This window comes from Chelonia mydas, chromosome 6, assembly GCF_015237465.2.
Source record: "Chelonia mydas isolate rCheMyd1 chromosome 6, rCheMyd1.pri.v2, whole genome shotgun sequence".
Classification (NCBI taxonomy): Eukaryota; Metazoa; Chordata; order Testudines; family Cheloniidae; genus Chelonia; species Chelonia mydas.
In genome coordinates this window covers 87,641,384-87,654,551 of record NC_051246.2, presented here as the reverse complement: position 1 = coordinate 87,654,551, position 13,168 = coordinate 87,641,384, and the positions used below count along the sequence as shown (strand labels likewise).

Here is a 13,168-nt window from a genome sequence, read left to right as displayed (position 1 = left end):
CTGTTGAAAAACGGTGCAAAATGAAGTTGGAAGCCTATGGAATGACAGCACGGAAATAACTGCATCATGGAATGGCGAGCACACCCCCATGATGCACCGCTATCCATTCCCAGAGCTCCCAGCAGCAGAGGCTGCCAGAGGGTGGCGAGTTGCACAGTGGGATAGCTACCCATGATGCAATGCTCTCTGTCAGTGCAAGAGCAATGACTGTGGACGTGCTGCGCTGACACAAGGAACATTGTGTGGACGTACACAACCAATGTAATTAAAGCAGCTTATGATCATTGATGTAACTTGTCGGCTTAACTCTGTAGTGTAGACAAGGCATAAATGTGCTATTTTAGATACACTGAGTGGCCAAAAGACTGCTTCTTTCTGATCTCAGGCACTAAAGTTTCTTGAGGACTAGATATCCAGCCTTTGATGTGCAGGCATTCTTGCCTTCTATCAGCCCTCAGATTGGCCTCTATTGGTATGTCTACACTGCAACTAAAAATCTGTGGCTGTTACGTAGCAACTGACTGCGGTTTGCGCTAAGGGGATGTTTAATTGAGGTGTAGAGATTCAGGCCGAATGGGACAGGTGAGGTGGGATGGTCCCAGAGCTTGGGCTACAGCACAAGTCTGAATATTATCTATATCCTAATTACACAGGCCCTTAGCCCGAGCCCCAGGAGCCTGAATCAGCTGGCAGGGACCAACTGTGGGTTTTCAATTGCCATGTAGACACACCCTAAGAAGCTGTCTAACAATTTGGAAATCTGTCTACATACAGCTTATGACTCCTGGCTGATATTATGAAATTGCTGTGTCATGGAGTGCCTCAGTGCGCAGTGTGTCAGCCATGAACTGACAAGGGCTATAACAAGTATCTGCCAAATGTGGGACAACAGTGGGTCATTAAATCTTAATTGTTGTCCATTCAGGAGGCAATAGGAGAAAGTAGTTCCTCCAGTTTCTCTGCAGAGAGTGAGAACAGAACAAAGGAACCAGCGGGAAGATTTAACTCATGTGTACACTAGAGACCTTACAGCGGCATAGCTGTACCGATGCAGCTATGCTGCTGTAAGATCTCTGTTAGGATATAGATATTCAGGCCTGTCTGTAAAGGCCTATACTCTAAGAATTTAGGTGTATTCTTATCACTTGGCTAGTTATAGAGGTACAAAAGAGAATCAAAATCACTGTCTGCCGGTGTAAGGGCCTTCTCTTACTGTGACAGTCTGAGGTCCTGTTCTTAGACTAAGGCCTTTGGCTAAGCAACAGAGGCAGCTATAAGCTGGGAAGCAAACGGTCACATCCTCACATTCCAAACTAGTCACATTGAAAGAAGGTGCTATTGGGCTGTTAGGAATACAATCCTGTCCTGATAGTGCCTATCACCTCCAGAGAAAGGGAAGTGCCTAGAAAATGTAAAAGGAAACTTAGTTTGATAGCATCCTGTCTGGCAAGAACTCACTTATCAATAGCTGGGATGTGAAATCCTCAGTTGTATTGTTTTGTCATTATAGTTCCCACTTTGCTATTGTTTGTCTGTATAATCTCGGTCTCGTTCTGTGATTGTTCCTGTCTGCTGTATAATTAATTTTGCTGGGTGTAAACTAATTAAGGTGGTGGGATATAATTGGTTACATAATCATGTTACAATATGTTAGGATTGGTTAGTTAAATTTCAGGAAAATGATTGGTTAAGGTATAGCTAAGCAGAACTCAAGTTTTACTATATAATCTGTAGTCAATGAGGAAGTGAGTGGGTGTGGGCGGGAGGGGGTGGGGGAGATGGGAACGGGAACAGGAATGGGAATGGGAATGGGGGTGAGAAAATTGGAATCATGTTTTGCTAAGGGCAGGAATGGGAACAAGGACACAGGTGTAAGGCTCTGTGGTGTCAGAGCTGGGAAGGAGGACACTAAGGAAGGAAACTGGAATCATGCTTGCTGGAAGTTCACCCCAATAAACATCGAATTGTTTGCACCTTTGGACTTCGGGTATTGTTGCTCTCTGTTCATGCGAGGACCAGGGAAGGAAGTGGGTGAAGGAATAAGCCCCCTAACAATCTCCTGTGTAACTGCTCTATGCTGATGGGAGAGAGCTCTCCCGCCGACATAATTAAACCACTGGCAACAAGCGGCAGTAGCTATGTCAGTGAGAGACAGAGAGAGAGCGCTGTCCACACCAGCATGTCTGTCAGTGTAACTTACGTCACTTGGGGGGGAGGAGAGAGTTCCCACCCCTGAGTAACAAAGTTATACTGACAAAAAGTGATGGACTCTCCATCTTTGTAAAGCGTGGCACCCAGCATTGGACACACTACTCCAGCTGAAGCCTCACCAGGGCTGAGTAGAGCAGGACAGTTACTTCCCATGTTTTATATATGACACTTGTTAAAACATATCAGATTAGTTTTTTTTCCCAACTGTATTTTTGACTCATTTAACTTTTGATCCCCTATAAGCCCCACATTCTTCTCAGCAGTACTAGCACCTAGCCAGTTATTCCCCATTATGAATTTAGAAAAGGAGTACTTGTGGCACCTTAGAGACTAACCAGTTTATTTGAGCATGAGCTTTCGTGAGCTACAGCTCACTTCATCGGATGCATAGCATATCGTGGAAACTGCAGAAGACATTATATACACACAGAGACCATGAAACAAAACTTCCTCCCACCTCACTCCCCCGCTGGCAACAGCTTATCTAAAGTGATCCTCAAGTAGAGCCATTTCCAGCACAAATCCGATGAAGTGAGCTGTAGCTCACGAAAGCTCATGCTCAAATAAACTGGTTAGTCTCTAAGGTGCCACAAGTACTCCTTTTCTTTTTACGAATACAGACTAACACGGCTGTTACTCTGAAACCTGTCATTATGAATTTGTGCGTTTGATTTTTCCTTCCTAAATGAAATGGACTTCTGAATTTCATCTTGTTGAATTCAGACCAATTCTCTAATTTGTCAAGATCATTTTGAATTCTAATACTGTTCTCGAAAGAGCTTGCAACCCCTCCCAGTTTGGTGTCAATCTGGGAATTTTGTAGGGCACGGGCAGATGACACCTCCATTGGCTATGGGGGAGAGGAGGAAGGAGGCAACTCCTCCAGCCACAAGGGGCACAGAAAGTGCCCCTCCAAAAGCAGCCACATTTTTATTCCTGTGCATGCCCCCGTCTGCACTCCATTATCCAAATCATTAATGAAAATATTAAATAGTACTGGACCCAGGTCTGATCCCTGTAGGTTCTCACTAGATACATCCTCCCAGTTAGACAGCAAGCCATTGATTACTGTCATACTGTCTGGAGTGATTCTCAGTTCCTGATCTGGGGCTCTTTTTTAGGGAGTATTCCCCTCTCTTTACATAAGTTTAATGGCTTTTGGGTCAAGACTCTCAAATGACTGTGATTCGCTCATTGTGACTAATCTTTAGCTCTTAAAACTCTCAATATCAAGTTTAAACTTTTAACAGTGCTGGGATTATGATCTATAAACTCAATTTGACCTGTGGCATGTAAATACTGCCAAGACTAGGCCAACTGTCATGCTGTCTGGAGTGGTTCATGACCATGAGTGCTAACCTCAGGGCAGATTGTCATGAAGCAGGACAGAGACCCCAAGTTTGTTGTGTGTTCTGTAAGTAGATTTCACCAATCCAGTAACAAATGTTAACTGCTGAAGCACTATAACTGTCTTACCATGGAGTCACAGGCAGTCCCCATGGGCCTTCCAGTCTATCTTGCCACCCAGGGAAGCGGAACTTAGTGATATGATAGTTGGTTGCTATAAACCAAAGATCACAGTATTTTCAGGTTGCCCCCAGTCCCAAGAGACCATTCACTTACCCCAGGTCTATTTAATCTATCTATTAAATCTCTCAGCAAAGACAACGCTTGTAGCCAAACTTGTAATAAATTTTCAGTTAGTTTATTAACTAGGGAAAAAATTAATTACAAGGTTTAAAGCAGGCAAGCATATACACAAATGAGTTAGTCTCTGGTTTTAAAAGGTGACAGTGCTGTAGTAATCTGTCAGCTCTGAATGTCTTTCAGGGCTAACCCAGGTTGATTCTGGAGATCTCTGCTTCTGGTTCATAGCGGCTGTGGACCTGAAAGACTCTAAATAGCAAAAGAGATGAAAAAATGTCAGCTATTTTTATTTCCTTCTTCTAGAATTCAAGCTGATGAGACAAGCCCTTTTGCATGTAGCCTCTTTATGGGTATGAAGGGGCAAATAAAGTCTTTGTATAGTGATGTCCCACAGTGGCCCATTTACTTTTGACAGGCCACCTTGATAGTTAGAAGAGAATTCCTCCTGACTGGGTTCACTGTTTCAGAGCAAACATTTTTTGCAGTTATAAAGCAAAAAATTATATTGCCTTATAGCATGTGATAAAGATGTTGTAAGTGAGATTAATGTAAGCAGCAACTTACAAGCATTTCATAAAGACTAAACACATTGTTAATAAGTTCAAGGACCCATCTTAATTATACCAGCACAGGTGAAACAGAGTGGTTTCCAGCAGTGAATCTGTCAGTGCTCAGCTGAGGCCTAAAGCCTTGGCAAGAGCTGGCACCTGGTCTGCCAGCATCACAATTATTCTTTCAATATAGTGTTTCAACCAGCTGTGCACTCATTTTATAGTAATTTCATCTTGACCCCATTTCCCTAGTTTGCTTATGACAATGTCATGTGGGATTGCATCAAAAGCCTTACTAAACTCAAGATATCAGGACTACTGCTTCCCCTTATCCACTAGGACAGTAACACTGTCAAAGAAGCAAGTTAGGTTCGTTTGGCATGATTTATTCTTGACAAAATCATGTTGGCTATTCCTTATAACACTGTAATCTTCTAGATTGGTTAATAATTCATTCCAGTATCTCCAGGTATCAAACTGGTCTTATGTTCCCCAGGTCCTGTTTGTCCCCCTTTTTAAAGATAGGAAAACATAGTACCTTTCTCTCATCCTCTGGAACTCACCCATTCCCCATCAGTTCTCAAAGAACTGCTAACTGTTCCAAAGTTGAGTCATATAATTCCTTAAGTATCGTAGGATGAATTTCATCAGGCCTTGCCAGCTTGAATACATCTAATTTATCTAAATATTCTTTAACCTCTAATTGTGTTGAGTATCTGGTCACCATTAACCTTGTTACCGAAAACTGAAGCAAAATAGGGATTAAACACCTCAGCCTTCTTGGCATCTGCTATTAGCTCTCCTTCCCCACTAACTAGAGGACCTACACTTTTCTTCATCTTTCTGTTGCTCCTAATGTATTTAAAGAACCTCAGATTGTCTTTTATGTCCTTTGCTAAGTGTATCATATTTTATGCTTTATCCTCTCTCATTTTGTCCCTACATGGTTGTACTATTCTTTTGTATTCCTCAGCAGTTCATCCATGTTTCCACTTTTTGTAGGATTCCTTTTTGATTTTCAGGTAATTAAAGAGCTCTTGATGGAGCAATACTAGCCTCTTCCTATCTTTCCCTTACATTGGAATAGTTGGCAATTATGCCTTTAATATGGTCTCCTTAAGAAACTGCCAGCTTTCCTGTACTTCTTTTCCCCTTAGATTTTCTTCCCAGGGACCTTACCTAGCCGCTCTGAGTTTGTTAAAGTCTGTTTTGAAGTATATTGTCCTTATTCTGCTGCTCTCACTCCTTCCTTTAGAATCGTGAAACCTATCAATTTCACTCAAATTGCCTTCTTCCTTCAGACTAGCAACTTATTCCTCCCTCTTGGTCAGAGTCAACTCTAAAATGGCTCTCTCCAGGTTATTTCCTCAACTTTCTAAAACAAAGTTGTCCCCAGTACATTTGAAGATATTATGTTTTGTTAGATTATTTTTCTAACGGCTGTCTGGGGAGGTAGAGTCCCCCATTACTACCAGCTCTTGTGTTTTGGATATTTGTTATTTGTTCTAAAAATGCCTCATCCATCTCGTCTTCCTGATTTGGGTGGTCTATCATAGACCCCTCCCTTTTATGCAGCTTAGCCAAGTCCCTATAAAGTTCTGGATGTTCTCTTCATTTGACTAAGTAATTGAGTCTACAAATTTTGTCACAGTACAGTGCCCTCCTTTTTCCTGATCACTAATAAATAGGGAGCACTACCAAAACAAATCAACTCCTCTTGAAGTTTCAGCTTTTCTTTGGCAACCATTATCCATGTTTACTCCATGGACATGTCCCTTTTCTGCTGAACATGCAGGAGTAAAATAATTTTGACAGAATATAAAGTAATTCTGCATTGAAATTAATGGGAAAAGCACTGGACTTGGAATGCCAATTTTAAAAATTCCAAATTAAAAAAAAGTAGTTAACTTGTATCTAATGCAAAAGTTCAGAATCTGTCTTAGCCTCTTACTTGCCAGGAAAATCCAAGAGTTGCTTAGTCTCTCTACACTGCAGCTGGGAGGTGTGATTGCCAGCACAGGTAGAAAGCTTCATGCTAGTACTGCTTGAGGTAGCGCACTAAAAACAGCCGTATGGACTGTGCTGCACAGATGGCAATTCGGGCTAGTCACCCATCCCCAAGCCTGGCCAACTCCCTAGGTTTGAGTGTAAATAGATAGTCTGAGCTGCCGCCCATGCGATAACATCCGCATTGCTATTTTTTATGCATGCTAGCTCGAGCGGAGTCTGTTTACTTGTGCTGGGAATCTCACCTCCCAGCTACAGTGCAGACATACCCTTTAAATGATTTATTGAGTAAATCAGGCAGGTCAAAAAGTAAGCAATGTGCTTTTAAAACCCACTCTTTCAATATAGACTTCTAATTTCCTCCCCAGCCCCCAAACTCAATTCTGTCCCATTCATATCAGTTGCAGACAGGCATTACTTTGTACCCAGGTCTCATGCTTGCTCTACACTACAAAATTTAAGGGCAGCAATTGTGATAGCTGAACTGGGGTTGAAGACTGTTTAGTTACAAATGCTAAGCAAGCCCTTACTTGTCTATATAGTGTCTGAACAGTGTTAAAGGGTTAGCTGACAATCACATTTGTTAGTGTAGAGCAGGTCTCAAGAGTGTGATACTAGCTTGGTACCAGTAACAAGGGATAGCATGGAGACAAAGCAGCAAATACTGAGCTTGTGTACAAAGACTATACTCTCAAGATACATGCCCAATATAAACTAACATTCCCCTGCACACCTATTCTAGACCGTGAACTATTTTCCACAATGCTTAAGTTTGCTTTGCACTCATTCTGCTCTCTTGCAGGCAAAAGTTTAATATTAATATTTAATATTAATATTAATATTACTGTGACCAGCTGTTCAAAATGCTTGAGTAATGCATAATGTCCATATTACAGTAATGCCCAAATTCACTTCCCCAACCTAAATTAAAGTTGCACATTTACACACTTAGATAGCATTTGTGAGTAACTTGTGCAGTTCCTTCTTCAAAGATTTTGAAAAAACTAAAAAAAAGTGTTAACTTTCAAATTAACAACTGTGTATTTCTACAATTTTCTAACAAATCTTGTTTAGTACATGTGTATGACTTATACTTCTGTAGGATTTAAGCTTTCACATATTATAAAGACCTGGGGGTAAAGAAGCCAGAAAGACAGAGACTTGTATTACATCTCTGGTTACACAAGTCCATATGTATACTGAAATATGGACTTCTACATTTTAGTTTATTGCAAAGATATCGGATTTAAAAGTGATTTTCCAGTAAAATATCTGTATTCACCTTTTTAGGTTCTGTGGAAGACAAACATTTCTAGGCAACATTAAAAACTACAATATTTTTAGCTCTCTTTAGAATTAAACATCTGCAACTCTCAAGGAAAAATAAAAAGAGTAACACAACTGTACAAAGTGTCCACTATCACAGATCATTTATACACTACGTTAAAAAATACAAATATTTTATTACAAATTTTTTATCAAACTGTGTACATACAGTAAGTACTGTCAAAAGCCAACACATCAACTGTCATTTTATGTACAGTTGACTAATGTTAATGTGACATGCAGTTTATCCTGAGCAATGCTTTTCTATTACTGTAAAGGTCCAATCTTTTAGACCTTTGGCAACAGTCAAGTAGTGACCATCCTGCATCAGCAATGACATTTCAGAGGTAAAGCAGTTAAGTATCATGTAGGACAAAAGAGTTTTGCATTGCCAGGATCAATTTAAGCAAATGCATGTTTTCCTTGCTCCAAGAAGTGTCATCATAATGGACAATAAAGTGCACACAACCACCAGGAAAAAAAAATTACTTTTCTCCAATCCCACCAATCCAATCCAATCCCATGTTATTCTACACGCTCCAAACATGTACTATAACATTAAGGATTTCAGACTCTGCCTCTGATGTCTTGAAATATAACTTCTGTGCAAGCTTAACTTTCTTTAAACTGCATGAAACAATTCCATTAAGAAGAGAGTAAAATATGGGAAATTTGGAAAGATGGCATATGGTGAGTAGGTCACTGTTAATTTGTCCCAGGTATACCATTTCTGAGGGTACATTTTACTTTTGACAAAGTGTTTTTAGAATATTTGTTTCATAAGACTATAGATCATACAAGTACAGCATGCAATATAATACTTTCAGTTATTTACCATTTACATCGTACTATTGCCAGGCACTCATACCCTCTACGGGCCACATAGCACTGCCTCTACCTGTAGTGTACCTAATTTTACATTGGCTTTGCTACTGATGTTCTTGCATAACCTAGAAAAGAAAGCCACCAACATTTTAAATTTATTATGGGGTACCAGAAAGTGCTCCTCAAAAATTTCTTAATGTTGACTTTGTTTTGTTACAAGTGGCATGGTAAACCTTATAAAAGTCAGAGCTGTCCAGGGTCTCAAGTTTAAAAAATTCTGTTCACTTTGGATAAAAGAATACTTAAGTCATTAGACTATTCAGAAGCAACATTTGTGCAGACTAACTTACACTCCCAAGATAAACATGACAATTCACTTAATATATGGAGTGAACTGCTGGTAAAAATAATTGCACAATTACCACACAATCTAGTCACCAATAATAAAAGCAAATGTTTTGCATTTTACAGATATTTTTAAATCAGAAGTTCAGCCATTATCTGTGAAGGCATACTTCATATCTTAGGCACTAGACCCAACTTAGAGGTAAAATGTCTTGGTCAACATGATTAAGAGTCATCACCTATTCAAGGACATCCACATGAAGTTTACCTACAGTACTACAAATACATCAGATACTGCCATAAATTTAATAAGAATACAAAACATTATTAAATACATCTTTCACCTCATGGCACATCAAGCATGGTAACACCACTTGTTACACATCTGATTAGTAATGGTCAATTGTGGTTATGTTTTATTGAATACTTTCCTTTCTGTAACTGAGAAATATACAGTTTGGATTTACTTCCATCAGGCCTCTTAAACCACACTTCATCATGGTTAATTGTTGTAATTATGGCACTGAAAAGAAAAAAAAAATAGAATTTAGAAACAAATGATCTTATAAACCAAAGGATCAGCCCCCCAAGTAGGGTGCTCTTTTGGAATACTAAATATTTGCATTAAGTAGTACTAGGCCCAGACAGCTACTGCCTCCTTCCTGATTATGTTGATATTTTTAACAACAGAATTCTGTAGCTGACACTAAAGATACATGGACATATCTAGGAACACTATATCTTCACAAATAATTTTTCATCCAAGCATCTCTTGAATGTAATAAAAATGATAGTTCTAATGAATCTCAAACATTTAATTTGGTTAAATAAAGCTTTCATCTTCCCTTTTAATTTATAGGGTCTATAATATAAAATACAAACTTGTCTCCTAGTACCCATTGAGAAAACCTTATCAATCCACCAATCTGAAGTGGGCTTCCTGAAAAAAAAAACCAACAGGTCAAAAGAAATTGCTCTCCAGCAAAGAGAAAGTTAGGAAGAACTTGTATTTAACTGTTAGCCAGTACATATATGTAAAGAAAAAACTGAATTGTTTGGCTAATTGAACTTTTCTTACATTGGATTACTTAGTTAAACATTAATGCAAACACTTTTGGAGTTGTTTTTCCTCACTGTTCATTACTAGAAAGCAGTTTCAAGGCACATTCCATACTTTCCTTTGGACCACCTGCTTTAAGGATTAAAATATATACATATAAATATAATTTGATACTTGATTGCTAGTGGTGTGCCAGTTCAGTCATTATTACTTTGACAATCAGCTGAAGAGAATTCATGGAATCATGAAAATGTAGGAATGGAAGGGACCTCCAGAGGATATCTAGTCCATCTCCCTGAACAGCAGCAGGACCAAATATACCTAAACCATCTCTGATGGGTGTTTGTCTAACCTGTTCTCAGACAAAGATGGGGATTGCACAACTTCCCTAGGTAACAATTTCAGTACTTAATTTTTATAGTTAGCAAGTTTTTCCCAATATCTAACATAAATCTCCCTTGCTGCAGATTAAGACCATTACTTCTTGTCCTAACTTCAGTGGACCTGGAGAACAATTGATTACCATCCTCTCTACATATATGAAGACTATCATCAGGTCTCAAGACTAAACATGCCCAGTTTTTTAAAAACTTTTCCTCATATGTCACATTTTCTAAACCTTTTTTCATTTTTCTTGCTCTCCTTTGGATTCCCCACAGTTTGTCCACATCTTTTTTAAAGGGTGACATTCAGTAGTGGACTCAGTACTCTAGCTGAGGGCTCAGTACTGAGTAAAGTTGGACAATTACCTCCCATGTCTTACATACAACACTCCTGTTAATATACCCCAGAATGATATTAGTCTTTTTCACAACCGCATAACATTTTTTACTCATATTCAATTTGTGATCCACTATAACTCCCAGATCCTTTTCTACAGTACTATTGCCTAGCCAGTTATTCCCCATTTTAAATTTATGCATTTGCTTTTCCCTTCTTAAGTGAAGGACTTTACATTTAATAAATTTAAATTGGCATTCTATTGTTATAAGTGAATTAATCAAGGTTAATTTTTTTAATCACGATTAATTTGAGTTAATCACATGAATTAACTGCGATTAATTGACAGCCCTAGTTTTAGGCTATTATTTCAGACATATACATCAGCTGTCAAATTTTAAGTATTTTAATATTAAGATAACTAAGCCCCTACACTTACGTCATTTGGTACTTATGCTGGAGGAAGATAAAAATAGATATCTAGAAGACAGTAGCTGGTTATCTTTTAAGATAGAAAATACCGATAAGTAACTGACATGGCAACAGCTGACTGAAATTGTAAGGCTGGGTTTTTCAATCACTGTATACAATTGTACAATGTATGCTATTGTAAATGGGAGTAGGCTATAATGACCTTTACCTTGTAGGGCACTCATCTTTCTTATCAATACATATTGTCTGTCCACGTCCATACCACTCTCCATCATAATATAGTCTTCCTTCTTCAGACCTAGCACTGTGCAGATGCTTTTCTAATTTGACAGGCGCTAAAATGATCAACAGAAATATTTAATCACTGACCATGCAGATATTACAGTCAGGTTTATAAACTTATTTTCAAATACTTAGCTACATCAGCACATGCATATATGCTAAGTGTTTAGTTATTAAAAAAAGGGGGGGGGGGGCATTGCTACTTTAGGCAACAATCAAACTAAAATCTAAGATAGTTAAGAGAAGAGATGCTTTTTTCTTTTATCTCCTTATGTAGTGGGGTCCATTAAAAACTCAATTTCCATTTTCAGGTAAAATTAACATTGATCACAGTATCTGCAGTATTCCTATATCAATAATGTGAAAGTTTGCAAACACCATGGTAACTGTGGTATATGGGGCAAGTCTAAGTATCAACCATTGATCAGATTTCTTCCTCTTTCTTCCCCCCCCGCACACCCCTCAACTCTCCTCCTCCCCAATACAATTGTGTCAGTGTACTATGTCATTAACCACAATACTCCAACAGAAATTTGTCACTAAAAAAAGCAACACCTACTTGCTTCCTCTTCTCTTGTTCCCCAACCACTTCCTCCTCATTTCCCTTTCTGCCTAACTTGGGCATCTAAGGTGAATATCACCTTGGTATCCAAACATTGTCCCCCAAGTTGCTCTTCACTGACTCAGAGTAGCAGAGCATAGTGAAATGGAGACGCTCTCAAAACACGACCCGAAGCTCTGCTGGGGGAGGTAGAAGCTAGAGAAAAAGCATTAATATGCTGCACTGACATGTATCAAGCCAATCCAAGCCATTTCTCTATGGGTCTACTCCTTCTTCTGGTATTCTTCCACCATTTAAATATTAACCTTGATTTTAAAAACGTTGCACCGTTTAGAAGATACTGAGACTATAATGAAAATAATTATTTCATCAAATATATGTAAGAAAGTCAGTCTGTCAGTGGAGAGAGCAACCCTATTGAAAAGCACAGAGCACAACAGTGCCTCAACCAAGGCCTGAGAGCTAGGAAGCAGCTTAGGATATGTCTATACTGCAGCAAACACAAAGACACACACAGCAGTGAGTCTCAGAGCCCAGATCAACTAATGAGGGCTTGTGTAGCAGTGCTAAAAACAGCAGTGTAGATGTTCCCACTCAGGCTGAAGCCTGGGCACTGAGATCCATGCCACTCACTGGGTCTCAGAGACTAGGACGCAGACCAAGCAAGAGTATCTACACTGCTGTTTGCAGCCCTATGGTGCAAACCTGAGTCAGCTGACCAGAGCTCTAAGACTCATTGCCATGTTTGTTTTTTCTTTTTGAAGTGCAGACATACCCTTAAAACTCTCTGGTTTCCTTTCCCCTCCTCAACCAGTGCAGTCCCTGTTGTGTCTGACAAATCTCTGTTCTATCTAGATAAAATCTATGCTGTTGTGCTTAATGAGTTTTGTTTTATGAAACCAGAATGTATTAAGCAGTGAGGTTTTTATGACTTACGTTCCGGCTTTACTCTGTGTGGCCCCAGCGTAGCCATTGCCTTGAAGTACAAAAAAGGAAAAACGAGAAAGTTAAGAGAGCTTACTTGTTGAATATTTATTTAAAAATGCCTTAAGGAAAGTTTTATTGCAGTGCAGCTCTTTAATATATTAGCATTTACATATACATGTTTAAATGCTTGTTCTAAAAAAAAAAAAATCAAAGTATTTTATAACATTGAACACCACCGATTAGCTGAATAAAAGCATGCAGAGAAACCGATCC

The 13,168-nt window shown here is 39.0% G+C and overlaps 1 protein-coding gene across 3 annotated transcripts in view; it reads right to left on the bottom strand.

Annotated features, from left to right (window-relative positions):
- Nucleotides 1-3,912: 3,912 nt before the first annotated feature.
- Nucleotides 3,913-13,168, bottom strand: part of BRMS1L (BRMS1 like transcriptional repressor) — a 44,669-nt gene continuing 35,413 nt past the window's right edge. Inside the window, exons 8-11 of one of the 3 annotated variants that reach the window (XM_027827615.3) lie at nucleotides 12,905-12,944; nucleotides 11,333-11,459; nucleotides 9,344-9,435; nucleotides 3,913-4,107 (exon numbers count right to left, since the gene is read on the bottom strand). In XM_027827615.3, the coding sequence (XP_027683416.2) occupies nucleotides 3,992-4,107; nucleotides 9,344-9,435; nucleotides 11,333-11,459; nucleotides 12,905-12,944 (375 nt within the window). In that variant the 3' untranslated portion in view covers nucleotides 3,913-3,991. Of the gene's footprint in view, nucleotides 9,436-9,808; nucleotides 9,853-11,332; nucleotides 11,460-12,904; nucleotides 12,945-13,168 lie in introns of all 3 variants that reach the window. The other 2 variants (XM_043548861.1, XM_007065250.4) reach the window with 2 other exon arrangements.